At 41.7% G+C, this 25,055-nt stretch overlaps 1 protein-coding gene across 1 annotated transcript in view; it reads right to left on the bottom strand.

Moving 5' to 3' along the window:
- Positions 1–25,055, bottom strand: part of dnah6 (dynein, axonemal, heavy chain 6) — a 98,220-nt gene that overhangs the window by 37,546 nt on the left and 35,619 nt on the right. The window contains exons 40-53 of the mRNA XM_067441730.1: positions 24,585–24,806; positions 24,311–24,458; positions 24,046–24,203; positions 22,490–22,621; positions 17,530–17,701; positions 16,802–16,948; positions 10,318–10,391; positions 9,975–10,129; positions 9,584–9,815; positions 8,068–8,220; positions 7,789–7,929; positions 4,206–4,448; positions 3,830–3,997; positions 1,699–1,934 (exon numbers count right to left, since the gene is read on the bottom strand). Coding sequence (XP_067297831.1) covers positions 1,699–1,934; positions 3,830–3,997; positions 4,206–4,448; positions 7,789–7,929; positions 8,068–8,220; positions 9,584–9,815; positions 9,975–10,129; positions 10,318–10,391; positions 16,802–16,948; positions 17,530–17,701; positions 22,490–22,621; positions 24,046–24,203; positions 24,311–24,458; positions 24,585–24,806 — 2,381 coding nt within the window. The remainder of the gene's footprint in view (positions 1–1,698; positions 1,935–3,829; positions 3,998–4,205; positions 4,449–7,788; positions 7,930–8,067; positions 8,221–9,583; positions 9,816–9,974; positions 10,130–10,317; positions 10,392–16,801; positions 16,949–17,529; positions 17,702–22,489; positions 22,622–24,045; positions 24,204–24,310; positions 24,459–24,584; positions 24,807–25,055) is intronic.

The following is a 25,055-nucleotide window of genomic DNA, read 5'->3' on the forward strand; positions in this document are numbered from 1 at the left end:
TTCTAACTTAAGAAAAAAGATAAGAATATTTTGTATTCAAATGTTCTTATCTTTTTTCTTAAGATTGTTCTTAAGACAAAAGTTAAGAAAAATTCAAATTCTTAAAAAGAATGTTCTTAAAATTCATCTTAAATAACTTGTTAAAGTTAGGATAATCTTCAACCCATCTTAAATAGTTACCCAAATGTAAGATGTTTAACAAATGTATTGAGTTGTTTCAAATATTAAATAATACAACATAGTTAGCTAGCTAAATATAATATTTATAACTAATAGTACCATATGGACGAGTATAAAACCAGCAAAGCTCGCAACAACCAGCAAAACAATAGCGGAAGAGAAACTCTACGTAATTTAAAAATACTATTTGTATTGTGTCACAAACAGTGGTTTTAAGACTTTTTCAGGCAAGATTGTGCTTGTTTAAAGATTAAATCTGTGGTTTATTTATAAAGAGAGCAACTATTTGACAATTTTATCTAGGCCTATCACGATAGTCGATAAATCAATTAATCGCACGATAAAAAAAATGAGCTTAATCATTTTTACGGCTGCGATAATTGCCATTTGCATGCTTTTTTGTTTTCCTCGTCTCTCTTGTTGGTGTGGTGTGATGAGACATCATTCTCAGCCAGCAGATTCGTCTGGAACTCATGGCTCTTCGGTTGCGGAGCCACACGCAAAGTTACGAAATTTGACGTGCACAACTGAGTGCTTCAGCACATCTAAAAGAGCAGTTTTCCATCCTAAAAGAGCAACACGGTTTGACCCTGCGTCTTTTTCAAGATGTCATTCAAACCATGTGTTTCTGGGTGTGGTCGCTATTTGTCCTCGCTTGACGGTCACGTTCGTTGTCTCACGTGTTTGGGCATGTTCGTGAATGAGACATGTTCTCATTGCAGGAACATGACCATCGCAGTGTTGAGGTCCAGACTCCAATACCTCAAAGCAGGTGGAGCATCCTCGCGCATCCCCCAGAGTCGGACCCAGAGCTTACGGCTATGCTTTCCTGGGCCGCCGCAAGCGTAGGGCTCAAGTGGAACCCTCCACCGTGTCCAGAACCTTCGTGGTTGGATGATTGGTTTCTCGGGATGGCCCGTGCTGGTTCTCAGCGCCCGGCCCCAGTGCCTTTCTTCCCGGAAGTGCATCAGGAGATCTCGAAGTCGTGGGCAGCGCCGTACAGGGCTCGCGTGCGATCAACGGACTCCTCCGTCCTCACTGCCCACAATGGCAGCCGCGGTGACGCCGCTCGGATTGCTTCATATGAGACCGCTCCAACAATCCAATCTCCGATTGGCTCGTTTTTATACACTCGAAGTGGATAGGTCTCTGAAGTCAGATCCCAATTCGTCGGTTCAGTTCCGACGTACGTCTCCATTCCCTTCTTCAGGGAACGAGGATTACATATGTAACCAAGACGTTTTGTGAACCGTGCGGTCCCTAAAATGAGCTTCAATAATATAATATAATATAATATAATATAATATAATATAATATAATATAATATAATATAATATAATATAATATAATATAATATAATATAATATAATATAATTTAAAAAATAATATAATATAATATAATATAATATAATATAATATAATATAATATAATATAATATAATATAATATAATATAATATAATATAATATAATATAATATAATATAATATAATATAATATAATATAATATAAATCTTACTTGCTGTTGAGCAGAATGCACACTGCCTCCATCACGGTCATGACAAGGTCTGGTGGTTTGGTGAAGACGCGGATCTCTGATATGTCAGCTTTATCCAGGGCATTCAGGGCCTTGTTGGCACTGTCGAGTGCAGGCATAGCCTCATCCAGATCACGCTGTGCATCGTCCGCGATGGCCTGAGTCTCTTCTGCCTTTACTTTAGCTAAAGCTTCATCCTCTTTCACAACCCTACGCACCTACAAGTAAAAAGGTCAATGAAAGAAAATTTGAACTGTTAGAAGATATACTTTTTAAGAGTATTACTGAGTACATATCTTTAAGGGATGCCACAGTTCTCAATATAATATTGAACCATTCGATACGGCATTCACGGTTCAATACACGCTTGTGAATTGCGTTTTTTCGGTTTTGCATTTAATTCTTTCTATTTCTCTCCAATTTAAATATTTCTCTGTTTATTTCGGCTCGTTTGAGTGTGCCTGTGAGTCTATGCGCTGATATGAGCAAATATCCAATCATATGCGCTAAAGTTAGGGGGTGTTTAACCGCGTTTTAAAGCCTTGCCTGTTAAAAATTTCATTCATGTTTTACATGCACTGAGTGTACTGTGCACGCCTGTCAAACACACGTGATTACTGGACTAAGTGTCTTACTAATACTGTAAGACTAAAACTGTCTAATACTGCGCTAATACTGTCAAATAAACACAAGGTTAACATATATAAATACAGTAGATTAGATGTACAGTAGATGTCTAAAGTGAATGTAAAATCGCATGTCTGTAAATGAGACGAAAACAGGTCTTAGCAGCGAAGCCTTGTGATTGTGAACACTTGTCCTCAAAGGGACAGTTCAACTCGAAAATTATGTTAATAAAGTAATAATTGTCTATTGAAGACTACCGTAATTCTGCAAATAAAAGCCTGTAGTCAATTAAATGCTGGGCCTCTGATAGTGGCCGAGAGCATGGTCAGCACGAACAAATAAAGGCTGTTCTCAAATAAGGGCTGGAGGAAAATGTGTGGATAATCTCCTAAATGCATTTCATTTAATGTGCATTCAAGTTCATCATAATATACAGTAGGTTTGTGCCGTGATGGTTGAAATCATGCATGCCACAGAAGGTTCCCCTTTTTAAACCAGCACTTGTCCAGGCCCGTCTTAAGTTTGCCAATGACCATTTGAATGACCCAGAGGAGTCACGGGAGAAATTCATGTGGTCAGATGAGACCAAAATAAAACTCCACTATACATGTTTGCAGGAAGAAGAATGATGAGTACCATCCCAAGAACACCATCCCCACTGTGAAGCATGGGGGTAGTAGCATCATGCTCTGGGGGTGTTTTTCTGCACATGAGACACCCTGTCCCATGTGCAGAAAAACACCCTCAAAGCATGATTGCACTGTATTAAGGAGAGGATGACCAGGGCCATGTATTACGAGATTTTGGTGAACAACCTCCTTCCCTCAGTTAGAGCATTGATGATGGGTCGAGGCTGGGTCTTCCAACATGACAATGACCCGAAGCACACAGCCAGGATAATCAAAGAGTGGTTCTGTGAGAAGCATATCAAAATTCTGCCGTGGCCTAGCCAGCCTCCAGATCTAAACCCAATAGAGAATCTTTGGAGGGAGCTCAAACTCTGTGTTTCTCAGCGACAGGCTAGAAACCTTACTGATCTAGAGAAGATCTTTGTGAAGGAGTGGGCAAAAATCCCTCCTGCAGTGTGTGTAAACCTGGTGAAAAACTACAGGAAACGTTTGACCTCTGTAATTGTAAACAAAGGCTACTGTACCAAATATTAACATTGATTTTCTCAGGTGTTCAAATACTTATTTGCAGCTGTATCATATAGTAAAACAAAAATCATGCATTGTGATTTCTGGATTTTTTTAGATTATGTCTCTCACAGTGGACGTGCAACTACGATGACAATTTCAGACCCCTCCATGATTTCTAAGTGGGAGAAATTGCAAAATAGCAGGGTGTTCAAATACTTATTTTCCTCACTATATATATATATATATATATATATATATATATATATATATATATATATATATATATATATAATACAGGTAATTGAGAGATTGAGGGAGAATAGTTTTATTATTATTAATACACACACCTGGTCAGCGTTCTCTTGGTCCACAGCGAGCTTCTCCATCAGAGCATTGACATCGATCGATTTCTGTTCAAGCACAGGCTCCAGTGCAGAGAGGTCTTGCTTCATCTTTTCAACTACCTCATTTGTCTCAAGTAATTTAGTAAGACCATTTTTCACACGATCTCGAGCCTATGCAAACAAAAGCATGTTACATTCCAAACATTTCTTTTTTTTGCCTAGCTCAGATGAGGCCTTCACTCTATTCAAATAGGTAACAATCTTTTGGCTTGTAATTTATTTGAAAAGAGTGTTATAAGTTCACAATTTTAAATAATGGTGTAACAACATAAAAGAGTTATGCATCCTGCATCTCTCATCGACAGCTCCGCCTCCTCACCGCCTGCAGCTGTTGTCTCTTTTCTCCCAGCATGCTCAGGTATAGGTTAATTAGCTCTAAATAGGAGGTTGGGGTAGTATAGTAGTGCCTGCGCAGTTCAGAGTAAAAACGCTCTGCCATGTCGGTCACGCTAACATGGATCTCCACACACATCTCTGAAAGACACTGCTTCATCTCCTCACTGCCAAACTCCACGTTTTGAAAGAAGGTCTGGGACACAGAAAGCAGAGCTTCACGAGGCCACTGAAGAAAAGAAAAAAACATGGAAAGAAAGAGAAAATTTAAATACCACAAATGTATTAACATATCACAGAGTGAATTGCAAATAGAACTTGTTTACAACTGGCCATGGATTAAAAAGATATGTTTTAAAAACTCGGGTGGTGTTTTAAAAATGACGGTGTGTAAATAATGAAATCTTGTTGTTATTTTTTTATGTAGTATATTGGCTTCCACAAACAAAAGTACACAAATAGGATGCAGATTGCACTGAGTAAATAATATAAATAAATAATTTTATTTAATTCAGCAAGAACCATAGCGGTCACCTTGAAATATTTGGGGCGAGCGCAAGCGTGTGAGTGTATACACAAGTAAACGAACACACGGTGATGGAAACAAATAAGCAAATAAAAGCAGGGTGAACAGCCGTACGGCCTCGCTGCTAAACGCTAATGAGCAGCTGCATTTGGCCAGCACGGAGCCATTCATCACACCCACAAACACAACACTACAACAGACAACACAACAAATAAAACCAACATTACATGCAAACTCGCTACTCACACTAGTAATTAGTAGAACACCTTGTTCTACCTAACAGCCCACAGAGGTCAGTCAACAAGTGTCTCATTAGACAATTGAATGAAAAAAAAGAAAAAGAATGGAGCCAAAAAGATATTGTCCAAAGTACCATTTGTGTCCACAAAAACTGAAGAAATGCACTAAAATCGAATATTAAAGCGCCATATTATGCCTTTTTACAGAGTATTGATTTTGTTTTGGGGGTCTACTAAAATAGGTTTTAATGATTATAACCTTATTTTTCACATATTTTACATTGTTGCAGCTCCTCTCTTCCCAGTCTGTCTGTAACACTGTCTCTGGAATCATTTAAATGAGGAAAATTGTGATGTGCAAGTTCCCAGAAGAAAACTCAAGACTACGAGGCGATTTAGGGAGTTCAGAAATAGTGCTTACTGATATACCTATAACTATACTGGACTTTTGTCTGCAAAGTTACAAAAACATTTTTCATGCTCAAACAGCAACATTACACACACACACACAAAAAAAAGCATAATTAGTCTTCTTTAGGTGTTCTGAAAATTACAAAATTAAATCTAATTAAAATATGTGATTTATGCTGTATTTTTATGAATAAATATAGATAAGTTGAAAAAAGTATGCATTTTTCATGTTCATACAGCCAATCATAATTCTTTTTAAGTGTTTATTTTAGAGATTGCTGAAAAATATATATTGGTTTTTACATTCAACCTAGATCAATCACATTTTTATAGACACTTAATTTTTTTTTTACAATATAAAATATGACAATTTATTTGTGCCTGTGAATGTTGATTACTCCATTATTTCCCACCAGCCAATCAGATTCAAGGACAGGAATTAACTGTTGTATAATACCTTTTATAATCCTTAGTCGGGGTAGTGGCATATTTATATTACATTTTTTGACAAGAATGAAAAAGAGGCAGTGAAGGACAGAATTACAGTGTGTTTAATGGATTGTACCATTGTCAAGGAAATGTCTTTCTGGAAAAAAAAACTTTCAGCATTTACTCAGTTTTAAAAGTTGTGAGTTGTGTAAATTACATGATCTAGGACCTTTTCACAGAGTGTGCCATTGCAAAAACTGTGAGTATATCCCTCACAGCCTTGTTATTATCCACGTTAAATTCAATTTGGCATATAATCTGACTAAGGTCTATTAATTTAGCTTGAGACAGAACAATCTTTGGCTGTTTCATTTACTTATTTTCCATCTCCCTCTCTCTTTCTCGCTCTCAGGGCCTAAAACAACACCAGCAAAAACTGAAGTGAAGTGATGGACTTGTAGGGATGAGTGAGGACGAAATGCATATGTAGTCTTTTTAAAGTATACTATACATACAAGTATATACAAGAATGACAGCTGGTCCGTATCCTCATGGTATGCAGATGTCTGTGTGTGACTCTTTAATATGTATATTAGGGACTGGGATAGCGATTGCCCTTATCAATGTTCCATGCTATTACTAGACAGATTGGCCCCTGGAGAACAGATGCACTCATAATCCTGATGTATGCCAAGACACGTCAGAGCATTTCAGGCATATTTGTAGAATTTCTTGCAAAGAAGAGTAAGAGAAGCCGTATTTCCACTGTTAGGCCAAACTTTTGTCTTTGCTTAACCGTTCCCTTTTGTGCCGATCAGGGCCAGCCGGTATGGGTATGGTTTCATTTTCCACATTACAATTAAACATTTCTTAAAATGGAAAACAGTTATTTTAAATTGTAATAATATTTTCATATTTAGTTAATACAATATGTACTTGCGGAAGCAAGTTTTTAAATAAGTGCAGTAAAGTAGGGCTAATGTAGTGCATATTAAAATGTGCCCTGATCAAGCATTTTGATCCTCCACTGTATTAAAATCCGCATGTTCAATAAACACTAAACAAGTTAAGCAGTGCAAACAACACCAAAAGAGTGCCAAACACTATTTGAATTATGTAATTTCGACCTGTTAAAAATTCTGCTTATAACCTGCTTTTGTAAATAGCACAGATTTTTGTGAATAAGGCACTATCTGTAATAAGCCATTTTTATGATGTGCCTGTGCATATTTAAAATAAGTCATTGTTGTTGTTTAAGTGCACCCACGGTTCCTCTCTTTGAAAATATGGGACTTTAAGCAACAGCTGCAGATGGAAAGGCAACGGCGACTGGAAGTAAACTGTTAACTGCCATAGCCAAAGAAAGGATAAATCACTAAGCAACAACAAAGAGGATGGCGTTACGCAACATTTAACAAAATACAAAAAATGGCATTTAAAAAGGCAAGACAATTGTTGCTTTAATCATTGAATTATATACAGATACAATTAAAATGCCATATAACTATAAAATAGAAAACATTTACTTATCTAATCAGTCATTTATTAATGACTATGGCAAATCAACTGTTCTCCCGTAGGTACAGCAGACGGTTACAGTAGAAGGTCACAAAGTAGAAGTTAAAGTTGCACATGCACAATAGAACGCCAGATCCATATGCCATTCCATAAGCAGCTGTTGCTTAAAGTTCCTATAAACTTATAGAGTGGAAACATGTGTGCTAAAAACAATAACAATTACTTCATTTAAATATGCACACTGAAGCAATATTCCAGCACATACAGCAGTGGGTTAAGAGTGGTGGCAGGTATCTGAATAGAACACAGGGTTTCGCAGGTGCAACGATTTGGTGGTGAAGTCTTTTAATGAATTCATTGCTCAGTGATTCTGGGTTGAAGAAGCAAAAGCAAGATTCTGACTGAAAAGAAGAGGGAGTGATAAAAAAGAGGCGATGGATTCTCACCTGTACAAACCAGTCGATGGTGCAACAGTTAACTAGTGAGGGGAACATGCGGCAGCGTGAGCGGAAGGAGTCGCCAACAGGGCTCATACACAGCACTATATGTAGCTTCTCACGCACACGAGAGATAAAGAATTGGAAGACCTTGAGACACAAAGAGAGATTAGACATCTGAACTCTAAACAGAATCGTACAGCCGCTGAGAATAAATAGTGAAGATCTGCACAATGTTTGGTTAAGGTCATGTAGCAAAATTAGATGGTTATTGGTTGTATCATGTACCTCATCCCTGTTTCCATCAGAAATGCCAGCCTCTTTGGCCTTGGGGCTAATGGCAGCCAACACCTGTTTTAGTTCATCCTTCTCAAAGAGGTTTGGTACTTCACCAGAGTTCAGCATGTTATTAATGTCCTCCAGGAACTCTTCAACCACAATCTAAAGAGGATGAGAAAAACAAATTGCATGATCAAACAACATAATTCGGCCAATAAAAAGTTTGGTCATCACTATAAAGAATTAATGTCATTTGGCATCACTGATCTAAAATCTGGCATGTCAACACTGTTTGAATGTGTTAATTTTCAAATTATATATTAAGAGAGAAACATTTTCAGTGAATGATGAGTTAATTTTCATTCTGTTCCTTATTAAAACCTATCACACTTAGGCCTGCATATACACACACACACACACACACACACACACACACACACACACACACACACACACACGTGGGTATTTCAGGTATATAAATTAAACTGAAAGTTTGGCAAGTTTGAAAAACAATGTTTCGACAGTAAGTGACTATCTATTAAAAATACTGAAGAGTATTTACTCCCTTAAGAACATCCAAACACTCAAATAAATTACATTTAAAATGGCCTATACAATCAAACACCCTTGATTCCCATTAGTAAATAGCCATGCAGATGAGCACACAAGCACATACACACACACATACCGCAAAAGATATATCTCATGTCTATAGCCCCAGCCTGTGTCTCATTAGGAACTGCTCATGAAATATTTTAGGGGGTCATTACTGCTGCCGAGCCTGAATGCTGAATCATAGAGCAGTAGCATTCTCTGCTTTCATGAGACAATATTACAGAACTGGCAGAGGGCCCGGAGTCATAACAGAGATGACCTACTGTCTACTCCAAAGCTCAGAGAAAACATCTCTGCATCCAGATTCATATCAGGATATCAATAAATCATAACTTGTGAAATGGATACAGGAGGCTTTTGGAGAGGTGAGGTTTTGTGTTTGACTGGGGTAAACATTCCAATTTGTAAAAGCTTATTTTAATTCACATCAATCAATCAAAAAATTGTCATGGATGCAGATTCTTTTGTGGGACAAATTCAAAATGAACCAATATTTATATCTCATCTTTTTGGTCAGTGTTAGGGTTTGACAATATGTATGCACAATATATTTGTAATATCTTAGTTATAGGCTGATTTTACATACATTTTAAAAGTAAACTGTATAATATTGGACACATATTGGCCAATATTGGATATTTATTGTGATTGTACATGCTAATTTCCCTGTGTAGTCTTTGCAGTCATTCAATTTAATATTTAAAAATACTAACAATTTAAAAGTGAAATGTAATCTTTAGCAATCTCAAAATGAATATTCAATCTGTACATTATTATATTGTGATGCACTAGTTCCCTTATAGCATTTAAAATAACTGATTTTAGTTTTTTAGTTTTTTAGTTTTTATTTAGACAAAGTCACATAGAATTGTAATCAATCATTTATCGGCAGATCTCTTTTTGATTGTACCTGCGTGTCTGTAAAGAGGAAGACCATGTCCTGGCCTTCCACACCTGCCATTTTGTAGAGTTTGCGCAGGTCTTCGTGGAAGCTCTCATAGTTATAACCACGGCACAACTCGATCTGAAAGCAGCGGTAACCACACATGTGAGCAGCTAGACGTGTTAGAGATTGCTTTCCTGTGCCCCCCACACCAACCAACAGGGCATTGCCACGTTCTTGCCGAATCATGCGGGCGATTCTGTTGACAGAGAAAGAGATGAAAGGTAAGAAAAGAAGGTCAACTGCATGGATGAAAAAAAAAACATTTTATTAGTAAACTGATCATGATGCCCAGGCTGCATAGCAGGGTCATCTGAAAACCTGCTTTTGTGATCACCAGATGAAAAGGCAAGCTTACCGAGACACGTGTTCAATGGCATCTTGGAAGAATACAAGCTTGGTTTCCTTGGCAAAGGTCGAGTTGTAGTCATCCAGGTAGTCCTGCAGCACCTGGCGAATCCTCTCCATGTCCGTTAGATCCTCATAGACACGGTCAGCCTTGTCTGCTCCAACCTACACAATATGCATTCAACAATTCAATAAAAAAACATCATTAAAGGACTCTAATCAAAATGGAGATCACTCTAACTAGCTAAATGCTGCAGTTTAAAACAATAAAATCCTTATAAAGAGAAAACATTATACAAATAAAATATAAAACAAATACAAAACAGTCAGAATAATCCTAAAAATACTTTTACCTTGATGAAATCTCCAAAAATGATGGGCTGATTCACAAAGGAAATTGGCTCTATGTTTATGCTGAAATATTTACCTGTTGGACAAAAGGAGCAGTTTAGTGCACTAAAGTTTACTTTAGCAAAAGGGTGACAGATTGGGGGCAAAACAAGAATAAATAGATCATTCTTCAGTCACTGCAAAATGAGAAGGATTATAATATTGCTTAAATCTGACCCACTATATTCTATCTATGAAGTAAAATTTCATAAATAAATGTGTGAAAAATAATTTTAAGGTTGCAATTATGAGTTGAACTATACATATAAATTACAATTAGCATTTTACAATGCAATAAAACAGCTTTAATACATCATTGTGTAGGGAGTCAGGCTCAATGAGGGTCAGGTTGTGGTGAACTTAAATTTGACCCTAAATTATTATGTGATGTCCAGAAGGAGGCCTGATGTCCTAGAGAGCTGCCGAGTATAAAAGCGAAGATATAAAAAGGGAAGCATGTGGGTAGCTAGAGAGCCATACAGCAATACCTCCTACAGTCATACCACCCTGAACATGGATATTTCGTCTGATTTATGAAGCTAAAAGATTAACAAAATGGACTAACACTGGAGGTTCAACACGATGATTGAGTCCTGACCAGCACTGGCAGCGAAATGAGAGATGGCAAATGGCTGATTTAAATTTATCCGGTTTACCATTACTGCTGAACATCTTGGGTTACTTGTGTAACCCATGTTCTCTGAACAGGAGGACAGCTGCTTCTGATATATTGTAAAATACTGTTGTGTTTGCAACAATTGTGTTACATCGTTTTTTGTTGTATATTGTTCAATGTTCACTAATCTTCGTCAAAAGGAATCCGGTCAAGGAGAGGTACCTCTAGAAAAGTGTTACTGTATTTCAAGCATTTTGGGTTCCTTGAATTAATCTATTTAAACTAACGTCACAAGGAATTTGTAAACATTAGTTCCCTTTCGGGGAACTCGAGCTGCGTCGAAACGCTGTGAGAACGCCTCTGCGTTAATGCGTCGTGAAGCACCTGTAGAACCATTCCATCTGAAAATTGATCGATCGTCGGCGTGATGACGTCATCGACCGGAAGCTATAAAGCGTCCGTGAAAACAAACAGGATCTAGCTTCTGTGCCTTCAGCAAGCGATCTGTGTGAACCTGTCTGTCTATTTGGTGTTTTTGTCTGTCTATTGCAAGAGTTTTTCCACCCTTTTTGTTAAATATTTCATATATTAACAAAAAAAAAGAGAAAATAAATAGATAGGAATGGCGAGTGATAGCGGTAATTTCAGGAAGTGTGTTCATCCCTGCCCACGCTACATCTCGGGTGGGGATACACACTCTCTCTTTGTTGCCTGCTTGGGAGCGCAGCATGCCCAGGCAGCCCTCGAGGGGGCTGCTTGCGAGCATTGCGAGAAGTTACCATTGAGAACGCTGCGCTCCCGCCGGGCACTCTTCGAGGAGGGTGCCTCGGCTCGTGTTCCCCGCGGCTCTGGTCCCGCTGCCGCCGAGGCGGAGCGGAGGCTGCAGTCGTGGGGATCACAATTGGACGTTGCAGAGGGGTAAGAGATGGCGCTGCTTTATCTCTGCCCTCACTTGCACCGTCCAGCGGCTCTTCTCGGGGCATGGAAGCACGCATGGCGGTTTCTTCCCCCCCGAGAGAGTCGCCGGTGCTTCAACTGTCCAGCTCCAGGGAGGTGGACGTTGCAAGCATCGAGACTGAAGATTCGCCACTTCAGTCCCCTGCATGCGAGGAGCTCGTTGAGGTTCTGACGCGAGCAGTGGCCAGACTTAACATCGACTGGCCCACTGAGAGATATGAGGCAGGAAGAAAACGTGTTAGCAAGCTAGACGAGAGATTCCTGCCTTCTGGTGCTTCAGAGCCTCAACGGCGGGGCCTGCCGTTCTTCCATGATTTGCACACCGAGGTGGCAAGATCATGGAAGAGACCGGCTTCCTATCGTGTTTTCAGCCCGCAGACCTCGGTCTATAGTAACATTGCCGGGCTGAAACAATACGGTTATGGGGCGATGCCAAAGGTTGAAGAGACGCTCGCGAGCCATCTCTCGCCTTCCTCGGCATCGTCCCTCAAGGCCCTGACTTTGCCCACCAGACCTCTAAAGACAACGTCGGCATTGGTGGGCAAAGCGTACTCGGCAGCGGGTCAGGCGGCTGCATGCCTGCACACGATGGCTATCGTGCAGGCATATCAGGCTGACCTGCTGAGGGATCTGGATAATAGTGATGTCGTGGGGGGAGATATTGTCTCTGAGTTAAGGTCATCTGCCGATTTAGCTCTCCGGGCCACGAATGAGACGGCCAGATGTGTTGGCCGCTCTATGGCAGCCTTGGTGGCCACGGAGAGGCATCTTTGGCTTAACCCCACAGACATCAAAGAGAGGGAGAAAGCTTTTCTGCTTGACGCGCCGCTTTCTCCTGGTGGCCTCTTCGGTGGCACAGTTCACACTGTCACCGAGAGGTTCCAGGAGTCCAAGCTGCGGCTCCGGGTCCAGGTCCCTGGGGCTGCTGCTGACATCAAGCAGCCCAAGCCAAGTACGAGTGCCTCGCACAGGGCTAAACAGAAGCAGAGCGTCGCCACCCGAACTCCCCCTCAGCGCGGGGACGAGGGGCGGCGCTCTCAGACGAGGCCTTCGAGGGGCAGGGCTGATCTGAGGACAGTCCTGATCGCCAAGAAGGCCTCGTCGAAACGTTCCTGATGCCAGAAGCGTCAGGACGCTGAGGGTGGTTCCCCCCGTAGGGAAACGGTGTTTACCCCTGCCAACGGTACCCGTTTCCCTGCGGCACCCTCTGGGGGCCGCGCTGCCAACCCCGCTGCAATGCCGGGGCGCAGTCGGTCTCCGCGGGCCACCCGAGGGTGGTCCGCGCCCTCCTCGGGGGGCCCCCGAGCAGTCAAGTGAGTTGTTCCCTGCCGGTCCGCCGCTTCAGGGCACTGTGCTTGTTGCTCAAAGTACACCAGAGGCCAGCCTCAAGAGGCTGGTTCCCTTAGTAGATTTTCTAGACGAGTGGAAACGTCTATCAAACATATCTCGTTGGGTCCTGCAGATAATCGAAAGGGGGTACGCCATTCAATTCAAAAGGCGGCCACCTCCTTTCAGCGGTGTCCTACCTACAGAGGTGGGCCCGGAGCAGGCTCTGGTGATGGCACAGGAAGTAGAGACACTCCTGCAAAAGGGGGCTATAGAAAGGGTTCCTCCTCCCGGCAGGGAGTCTGGGTTTTACAGCCGTTACTTCATCGTGCCAAAGAAGGATGGGGTCTTACGCCCGATATTAGATATGGTCTATTAAATCGCTCAGTGGCCAAGCTCAAGTTCAAGATGCTCACACTCAGACAGATTGTATCGCAGATCAAATCGGAGGATTGGTTTGTCACCATAGACCCCAAAGATGCGTATTTTCATGTCTCCATCCTTCCACATCACAGGAAGTTCCTGAGGTTTGCCTTCGGGGGAGAGGCATAACAATATTGAGTACTTCCTTTCGGTCTAGCTCTGTCACCCCGCACATTCACCAAGTGTGTGGATGCAGATCTGGCGCCATTGCGTCTGCAGGGCATCCGCATACTGAATTATATCGACGATTGGCTGATTCTAGCGCATACAGAACAGATGGCTGTTCAGCATCGAGATGCTGTTCTCGCACACATGTCGAAATTGGGGTTGAGGCTGAACGCCAACAAGAGTGTGCTTTCTCCGGCTCAGAGAACCACTTTTCTAGGTGTGAACTGGGATTCGGTAATCATGCGGGCGCAATTATCGCCAACACGCATAGCATCGATCCTGGCAGCAGTCAAAGAGCAGAAGCTAGACCGGGCCGTCACTGTGAAACAGTTCCAAAAACTGTTAGGTCTCATGGCAGCAGCGTCCAATGTAATACCTTTTGGCCTACTGAACATGAGGCCGCTACAGTGGTGGCTCAAAACAAAAGGATTCTCTCCGAGGGGAAATCCGCTCCGCACGATCAAAGTCAGGCGGAGATGCCTACGTGCTTTGGTCATGTGGAAAAACCCGGGGGTTTTATCTCAGGGTCCCGTGTTGGGGGCTCATGTTCGTCGCGTAACGCTAACGACAGATGCCTCTCTCACGGGCTGGGGGGCGACCATGAGTGGCCGCTCATCCCAGGGTCTATGGCAGGAACATCAGCGGCACTGGCACATAAATCGGCTAGAGATGCTCGCAGTGTTTCTTGCATTGAAACAGTTTCTGCCCGACCTCAGGGGCCACCATGTGTTAGTCAGGACAGACAACACATCGGTGGTCGCCTATTTAAATCATCAGGGGGGTCTGAGGTCCTGTCCATTGGACAAATTGGCACGTCGGATCCTCCTGTGGGCCCAAGGGAAATTGCTGTCAGTCAGAGCAGTATATATCCTGGGGGTCCTAAATCAGGAAGCAGACAGCCTGTCGAGGCAGGGGCCGAGGCCCGGGGAATGGAGACTCCACCCCGAGGTGGTGGAGCTCCTATGGAAGGTATATGGGAAGGCAGAGATAGACCTATTTGCTTCGGCTGAGAATTCTCACTGCCCCCAGTGGTTTTCTCTGTCCCATCCAGCCTCGCTGGGGTTGGATGCCATGGTACAGGAGTGGCCGAGGCTACCCCTGTACGCCTTCCCCGCGATTGTCTTGCTTCCAGGAGTTCTGGAGAGGGTATGCCGGGACGGGGCCCAAGTACTTCTAGTGGCTCCGTACTGGCCGACCAGAATCTGGTTTTCGGACCTGATATCTCTCCTGGAAGGCTCTCCGATGGAGATTCCGACCAGGAGGGATCTACTCTCTCAGGCAGGCGGAAGATTCCTGCACCCACGCCCAGAGATGTGGAAACTATGGGCCTGGCCTCTGAGGGGGCCAGGCTCATAGAGGAGGGTCTCTCGGCCGAGGTCGTTGAGACCATCCTTCACCCCAGAGCTCCATCCACGAGGAAGCTGTACGCTTTGAAATGGAAACTTTTCTCAGCATGGTGCAGAGAACGCCAGTGGGATCCAGTTAACTGCCCGGTTGGTACAGTGCTGGAGTTCCTGCAGCCAAGGTTCTCGGCAGGGTTGACCCCCTCCACAATAAAGGTGTACGTGGCGGCCTTGGGTGCCTTCTACGTCCCTTTGGGTGGAGTGTCTTTGGGAAGACACCCTCTTATTACACGTTTCCTCCGTGGTACCCTAAGGTTGAGGCCGGTTATGCACTCAAGGGTCCCGGCATGGGACTTGGCCATCGTCTTGCGGGGCTTGTCTGAGCCTCCGTTTGAACCCTTAGAGAAGGTTTCAGATAAGTTCCTCACTCTGAAAAGTATCTTTCTTTTGGCCATCTCATCTCTCAATAGAATAGGAGATATTCAGTCCCTGTCGGTTGGGCCCTCATGCCTAGAGTTTGCGCCTGGGATGGTAAAGGCTTTTCTGCATCCCAGACCGGGTTACGTCCCCAAGGATCCTACGAGCCCACGGGGCCCCATTACTCTCCAAGCCTTCTGTCCTCCTCCTTTCACGACGTCAGACCAGGAAAGACTAAATCTGCTGTGCCCTGTTAGGGCGTTAGATACGTATGTCCACAGAGCTGCCCTGTGGAGAAAGACCGACCAATTGTTTGTCTGTTTCGGAGCCCCTAAGAAGGGGGCTCAAGTATCTAAGCAGAGAATGAGCAAGTGGGTGGTCGAGGCCATCTCACTTGCTTATGAGGCGGTCGGGTAATCATCTCCACTGGCTGTCCGAGCGCACTCTACCAGGGGTATGGCTGCTTCTAAAGCACTTTTGTCGGGGGCTTCCCTCCAAGATATTTGTAACGCGGCAGGCTGGTCGTCTCCGCTGACTTTTGTCAGATTCTACGAGCTAGATTTGGCATCTACTGTTGGGGCGCAGGTACTCTCGTAATCGTGTGCGCTTCGGCTTCACACATACGAGACACTTGGTCCTATGGCGATGTGGGTATAAGCGTTCTCACAGCGTTTCGACGCAGCTCAAGTTCCCCGAAAGGGAACGTCTCGGTTACGTATGTAACCCTAGTTCCCTGAGGGAACGAGACGCTGCGTCGCTCTGCCATACTCCCGGCGTGCCCGTGATCACTTACTTCAGGCTTTATCAGAAGCTAGTTCCTGTTTGTTTTCACGGACGCTTTATAGCTTCCGGTCGATGACGTCATCACGCCGACGATCGATCGATTTTCCGATGGAATGGTTCTACAGGTGCTTCACGACGCATTAACGCAGAGGCGTTCTCACAGCGTTTCGACGCAGCGTCTCGTTCCCTCAGGGAACTAGGGTTACATACGTAACCGAGACGTTTTTTTCTTTTTCTTTTGTGGTTTATTATTATATGTTACTGTATTGCCTGTAGCTCAGCAGGGTTCATATGTTAAAGAATAACAAGCAGAATCCTATGTAAGGGTTGACATTAAGATTATAAATTTGACTTATAAGTAGACTTACAAGTTGGCACCCCAAAACCCCAGTCAATCAGCTACAATATGCTTACTTGCTATCTCAGAGATCATGGTATTGAAATAGCTCTTGTCCTCGTTGTTGATGAGTCGATCGTGGAAGACACGTTGACACTCGTGACAGAACAAACGGAAGATCTGGTTTTGATCTCTCACTGTAGTTGGCTCACACTGCAACATACCTATACAGAAACACACACACATGCATAGGCAGAAATGTAATGTCTTTAACATTCATGCATATTCTTTATTATATCTTTCATTTTATAAAAAGAATGACTTCTGGCAAATAATCAATTCTTTGTCTACAGATCAATGAACCGTAATAGATGAACTTGTGTGTGACCTTTTGTTAATAAAAACACAAATAAAAAGCATAATCAGATGGGGGATGTGCTGAGAGTTTTTAGTTTAAACTGACAATATTCCTATTAAAAGACTACAATTCAGCCCCTGGATGATACATTTATTTTAAGAACAGCCCCCAAGTCACCTTTCAAATTATGAGAGAGCATTTTTATTGGTCATTTGGGAGCTCCGAAACAAAAGAAGCTCTTTACAATCCCTTGGTGTATTTAGGCACTAGAGATGCCAAATACTCTGGATAAAAAGGCTATGAGTTGCATTGTTTTAGATGCATTGTGATTTTAAAGGTTTTAAGTGATTTGTGTGCAATATAAAAATGGCAGCCTGGGTAAATAATTTGCAAATGTCTGAAATGTCTATGTATGTGTGTGTTTGTACACTTGTCTGTGTCTCTTACCTTGCACACATTTAGAGAGGTCTCTAAGGTTGAAAACGTAGTGAGATTTTGCTGGTGTAGGCAGCAGGTCTATACTCATACGATGGTAGATCTCAACAGCAGCATCCACAATGCTGTCAGCTGCCTGCTTCACTGCTATGGGAAATTCAGTGAGGAAACCCCCTAAAATTGCCTACAAACGTGCATATATAAGAACTGAAGTCAGTGTGCACAGCAAGTGTAGAGTTTAAGACAGTAATATTTCTAAGTGTACAGTTTGTCTAAAGAACTTTACCACTATGGATACCTCCAGTATTGACCAGTTTATACTCTCAGACTGTCAGTTCAAAACCATGGACAACTCCAGCTCTCAGGCTTTGGCTTCATAACTCTGGACAGCTCCATTTCCTAATGAGCTACTCTGAAGTCAAATTTCTATATAGAAAGCTACTAGAAATATGGACAACTGCATATTTTAATACTTAACTACTCGATGGGTTGTCTTAATGAGGAAGCCCAATTACAGAGGTTAAGGGTCATGGCTACTGAACACAATTAAGAGATTCTTAAGGGACGTTCACATAATGCAAATTAAATTACATTTATGCATTTGGCAGACGCTTTTATCCAAAGCGACTTACATTGTATTCAAGGTACACATTTTACATTTTTTTGTCAAGTCTTGCTTTCCCTGGGAATCGAACCCATGACCTTGGCGTTGCTAGCGCCATGCTCTACTCATTGAGCTACAGGAAAGACAGCTACAGGAAAGACAGCAATTACAGCTAGACAGATATGCAACATCACTGAACATAATAGAACTTGACATGTTCTTAAAAACACAAATTCTAAATGTCTTGAATTTATTGTTGAAAGAAGTTTCAAAACCGGGTTACAAAATCTGTGTTTTAATTGTTGTAGTGGTTGGGCTTTAAATGCAGTAAGTTTAGAGATACAAATGTTCTGAAAGAATTTTAGCATTTGTCCGGGCAGTCTAACAGATGTCAATAGATTTTGACATAAGCATGTGGCTAAGCTAATGCAACACTCTAGTAACCATAAAATACATTACACAAAAAATATTTGGCAAAACAGCCCATGTCAATGGAAATATTTTTTCATCAGAAATGTTCTTAAGGGGGGGGGGGGGGGGGGTGAAATGCTGTTTCATGCATACTGAGCTTTTTACACTGTTAAAGACTTGGATTCCCATCCTAAACATAGACAAAGTTTCAAAAACTAATGTTGGACGTTTGATGGAGTATTTCTGTACCAAAAATACTTTCGGTTTCTCACAAGTTTCGGAGAGTTTTTTTCGAGTATGGGTCGGCTTGACGTTAATAGAGCGGAAGGTCCTTGTATGGGCCGTACAGGCTCTTCTCCCAGTAGGGTGCGCGCGCGCGTGACTAGAGCGAGAGAGCAAATGCACGTCCATAAACACTCGGCGCCGCGCTCCACTTTATTCCTATGGGTGACATCAAGCGACTTAACGCTTCAGCACAGCATTCCGGGAAGGCAGCGTTGCATTTGAACCGATTTGAACGCAGAAATGACGGGAAGCTTCACAACATCGCTTGAGTCGCGTCGCAAAGTGGATCTCCACAGTCACTGCCGTCACAGGACTTCACCAAATCATACCAAAGAAGTGTGTTTTTGACGGAGCGGTCCCAGCGATAAAGGTTCGGTCCTGCTTTGGAAGCAGCCGGTGAGTAAAACTGCTTCAAATGTCTGTGCTGTTGGCTATCGTCACTTGAGTAAACATCAGTAAATGACACAATCGCGTGCTTTCAAATGCGCTAACGGACTCCATTGTTGTTTTATGTATAATGTTACACTAGTCAGACGTGCAAACCCGTTTTGCTTGCTACTGCTAAGGTTTAGTCGCATACAATAGTCCATAAACCGAATCATGTCCTCATAAACTGCGAGTTAAGACACACAAATGTTGACAGGCCACTAAATACAGTACATACCACAGAGACGGACGTCCTGCTGTTGCTGTTTCTCCTGTTCAATTTATTTCAGCCTCCGAATGATTCTGGATCATATATCTATTAGCTGAGATCGATAGCCATGGGTTTCTCCACGCTTAAGGACGTCACCGCTTTGCGCGCTCGTCACTCTGTAGCTCCGCCTACACGATACGCCTAGAGGCGCTCGTTTTTTTTCCGGAAAGACTCGGTACAGCCTATATTTCTTTTATAAATATAATAAAACTAAAGACTTTTCGGAGATATGAAGGATGCAATACTACTCTATAGGTACTCACGATTGACATGAGATTAACTGAGTGTTTCACCCCCCCTTTAAAGGGATCCCATGGTGTTGAGACTTGTATGGCTTAATATAACATAAATGATGTCTCTTACTGAATTATGTGGTAGAAAACCCATGAAAGATCTACGTTATTTAAAAAATCGATTTTATATTTGGACCATGGGCGGCGCCATTTTGTTTGCGTTCTAGGTTGATGACGTAGAGTGGTTGAACTCCTCAATCAGCTGGCGTTACCCGTAGCTATTTTTACCACAACGCAACTCGAAAATTGTTTCAGAGTTAAACAAAACAAATGAATTGCTTTGTAATTGTACTTAAAACACACTCAAACATACATGTGCACACAAACTCACCTACACAAGTCACAGTCAACAGATCGGTGGGCGCGCACACACACACCTGACTGCTCTGTCTCAATCGCATGCATCATCACCAAAACATCCTGCCTCTCTTCCTCACGTTACTTTATCCCATCGTCCTACCTAGATATTTCCCTCTGCTGGTCACATTAGGCATTATAGTTAATCTACTATCAACAGTCTATCTAGGGAACAGGATGTGTTGAACAGGATATCAACACAGGGAATAGATTGAGGGTTATGTATGCGTGCGCAGTGCGTGCGTGTGTGTGTGTGTTCGCGCCGATCTGTTGGGGTGTGTGTGTGTTCGCGCCGATCTGTTGGGGTGTGTGTGTGTGTGTGTGTGTGTGTTCGCGCCGATCTGTTGGGGTGTGTGTGAGAGTCTGTGTGAGAGAGAGAGTTTGTGTGCACATGTATGTTTGAGTGCGTGAAGTCGGACAGCTGTTTGTAAATCGGCTTTACTCGTTATTGCGGTGGAACGTGAGACTGAATGACTGCACTCGAACATGCACTATGGTGTCGGACAACACTACAAATGTCCGTCCCTTCAAATAATGCCCTATTTAAGGGTATAGGGTCGATTTCAGATTCAGCCCGTCGTGGAGACTGAGCAGCCCAACATCTCGATTGAGACAGAGCCTGTCGTGTGCGCGCCCGCCGATCTGTTTGTGACTTGTGTAGGTGAGTTTGTGTGCACATGTATGTTTGAGTGTGTTTTAAGTATAATTACAAAGCAATTCATTGGTTTTGTTTAACTCTGAAACAATTTTCGAGTTGCGTTGTGGTAAAAATAGCTACGGGTAATGCCAGCTGATTGAGGAGTTCAACCACTCTACGTCATCAACCTAGAACGCAAACAAAATGGCGCCGCCCATGGTCCAAATATAAAATCGATTTTTAAAATAACGTAGATCTTTCATGGGTTTTCTACTACATAATTCAGTAAGAGACATCATTTATGTTATATTAAGCCATACAAGTCTCAACACCAGGGGATCCCTTTAAACAATTTCTTTCATTGAGTTTGTCGCAATGCGCTCTAATATTGTACTCTGGATATAAAATTCTGCCATAAATTTTATCCAACACATAGTACCAGTATCTTAGAATACTAATCAGAGTGGTGGCCAAAATTATTAAAACACCTGACAGATCTGAAAATATTGACTTTTTTGCCTCCAAAACATGATTTAATATCATAATTCTCATGAAACATACAGATGGTTGCTCTTACCATCACAAATCAGATGAAGTGAGTCATACTGTTTTTATCAGTTTTTATTTAATATTTGGTATATCTAGCTTTTGCAGCAATTATAGCAGCACATATCTCTGGCATAGTGTCAGTATACTTCCTCTGAGAAATTGAACACTAATGTTACACTAAGGAAACACTAATGAACACCCATGCCTTCTGTAAATGAAGCCAAAGGCTTTCCTTTGAATGTTTATTTATTTATTACAGGGACAGTGCATATTAATTAACATTTCTGTCAATATGCCAGAGTTTTCACCTGGAATCCCTTGACAGATGTCACCCTAAAAGAGAATGTACAACAGATCTGTCCAGTTTTTTTTCCCAACTAGCCCCAAATGTGCTTGATGAGTTTGAGGTTCGGACTTTGAAGGAGCCAGTCCATCATTTTCAATGTTCCAGCAGATTCCTTCCGTCACAGGTAGTTCCGGCAATAGTTAGAAAAATGTTTTGGGTCATTGTCATCTTGGAAAACAAATCCAGGCCCAATAAGGCGACTCCAAGATGCAAAGTGTTCTAATAAATTTGGCCACTACTGTATGTTGCCTACCTTTTCAAACAGCTGTAAATTCAAGTATACTTTCAGCTTTAATATGATGTCTTGGTAGACATCTCACCAGGTTTGGGAACAGCTTATGTTGGCTCAAGATCATTGCCTTTTCTAAGTCAACAGACTTAGAATTTTAGATTCAGACTTTGATGTCTTCAGGGTCATCAGGCACAGCATGCAACAGCTTTAAAGTCAACATGAAACAGTGCTGGGTATCCATTGACTGTCATGCATATATGTGACATATTTCTGAATGAAACAGGTTTTTCAATTAGAAAAAAAGTAGAACAGGATGGGATTTTATCTAGAGGGACGAGACTGGATGTTACATACAGAACAGATCCAGGTAATTGGAGGGGAAATCATAATGACAACTAAAAAAGGAAAGTTGTTTCAGATGCAGAGCAAATTCTTAATATTTGAAACGTTTGTTTGGAATAATGTGCACCAGTGACTCAAGCACAATAAGAGCTATTTTGATTTCATGTTGACTTTAAAAGTAAAATGTTCATTCAAAATGAGTGCTACCATATGTCTGACCTTAAAAATCTGTTTGAGGCTGTGCTCAGAGGGCGTTGGGAGGCACAGCATGCTGAAGTGGCGGATGAAACGAGGGGTCACAGGGTTACGACCTCCACCAGGAGGCGCACAGGCTGCAGCTATGGTCATATCCTTTAGGGAGGAGAAGGAAAGAGAAAAAGGTGAATAAGTGCATATGAATGAAATATCCAAGGGACATTATTTAACTTTTTTGACACCTCCACTAATCTCATGCCTTTACTAGAAGAAATTAATGTAATATTGATTACAACCCAAATTAAAATGAGAGCATTCATGACAGCTAGAAAGTTAATGACCAATTACTCTTCAAATGACAGAAAAATCATTCAGGAAATGTTGCTGTGTCAAAGTCAAAGCAGTTTCATATTCAGCCACCAAAGATCTACACTAACCCAGATCAGTTTCTCCAAGGGCAAAGCTCACTTTAGGACCACAAATCATCATTTTAAACCTCTGCGGGTTCTTTACTCATATTTCTGTCTTTTATTTTATCGTAACTCATATTTGAGATTGATTAGAACTGAGGTTGACTGCAACTTCTCAGATCCCCATATTTCTCTGTAACCTTGCCAAATCGCATAATTGTCCTTGTTTATATTATGCACTTTTATCTGTGTTTGTACATGTGTATGTGTGTGTGTGTGTGTTCAACAAGCAGAAGCTTTACTTGATGTTGGTGTGTGAAAAATACATAATTAAGCACCATTCCCAAGATGAGACAACAATAAAATGAGAGCAGCTACTTCAAACATCAAGCATTAGCCCCGCTCATTATATGATAAACATTACAACATACATTATTTTCCATCTCGATAGTGAGTGAAAGAGAGGCAGGGAGTGAGAAAATGTTTAACGATTAAAATGCTTGATAAAATTGGATTTTGGTCCCTAAGGTGTCTGCGCAAACTACTGGTCTACACAGCAGTTGCCCGTGATTAGGGATGGGAATCTCAACAGTTATGGTTCTAGTTAACAATTATGCATGTATCTCCACCAACTCCAATATCTCCACCAATTAATAATTAGATAGATTTAAGTCTCATTAAATACACATAACAGAGACAAAAACTTAGTCAAGATCAATATTGATTAATTCAAGATGTCCAAATGAGCCATGAGATGGGTTTGTGAGCAAGTATAATTTTTGTGTAAAGTTTTTTATGGTAAGTTTTAAAAATGAGTAAGTTGGTTTTAAAAATGAGTATGGTAAGTTGGTTAATAAAGTTTTTGTTTTGCAAGTGAGATAAGTAAATGCCTGCTCACATTTATTCTAAAACTACAGTATCAATCATGTTCACAGTCAGTGCAAACAACGCCTGAGCACTTTCTGCCAATTTCTCTCAACATGGGGATAGGAGAGGTGTCAGTCGATAAATGGGAAAACAAAGTAACAAGTTACTTATTTAAAAAAGTATCCTAGATATTTTATTGTAAATTTAAAAGTAATCTGTAGCTTTACTGGTTATTTGAAAAAAGTAATCTGATTATGTAACTCAAGTTACTCGTAATGCATTACCCCTAACGCTGTTGCTTACGTGTATTTCCTTCCAGAAGAACTTTTCTCTGTCATAGAATCCGTGGAAGTCCTGGAACTGTCTGAGCAGCTCTATAGGGGGCTGAGAGCCATATGTGTCCAACTTTGGCATGTTCAGATCATCCACAAACACCACAATCTTTTTATTAGCAGGAGCACCTGATACAAAAGCACACAGATGATGATTTTCAGTATGGCAGTTTACAGAGCCACAAAAATCGTGGCTAAATCCTCCATAACTCAACCCGTATCTAAATGCCCCTCACCAAGTATATTCTTTCTCTTCTTCTCCAGTTTTGACTCAATGATCTCTTGGGTCCTGGTTGATGAAGTTTGGGCTGAGAAGTTGATGTATATGGGGACATAACCTGCCTTTTCCTGCACACTGTTCAACAATGCCCGGGCCACAACAGACTAAAACACACAATAAGCCTAGTAAGCAATTTCTAGTGACGAAACATAAACAGAACATATAAAACTTTACGGCTTCACACACACTTACATAGTTACACAGTTACATTAAACACATGCCTGTCTTACCTTTCCCACTCCAGTGATGCCAGTAAAGAGGACAGAGTGCTTGACAGATAGCAGTTTTTCCATCAGGTATCCATACCTCACCGTGTCTGTGGTGGGTACCAGCATCTCAAAGAAGGGCAACTCACTGTTATAGCTAAAGGGAGGAATGATCCTCTCCCATGGCTCCAAACATTTAGTATCAAAGTTCATATACACGCTCCATAAATCACCTCCACTGGGCAACTGTAATTGAGACAGAGAGAGTTTACTCTAATATGTATTCCATTCATAATGTCCCAACACGTTTTATCAGAATATCATGGTAGCTATTTTTTCATGAAATGAAAGTCAAGTCATGTCGAGTATGTCAAGTTCCTAGAACGACAACATAAAACACAATATAAGTAGTCCATATGGATTTTGCACTATATTTCAGGTTTTCTCAATAATTGTGTGTAAGAAATAATTTTGAGGATGCAAGAACCACTGCAT

This window comes from Pseudorasbora parva, chromosome 4, assembly GCF_024679245.1.
Source record: "Pseudorasbora parva isolate DD20220531a chromosome 4, ASM2467924v1, whole genome shotgun sequence".
In the NCBI taxonomy this organism is placed as follows: domain Eukaryota; kingdom Metazoa; phylum Chordata; class Actinopteri; order Cypriniformes; family Gobionidae; genus Pseudorasbora; species Pseudorasbora parva.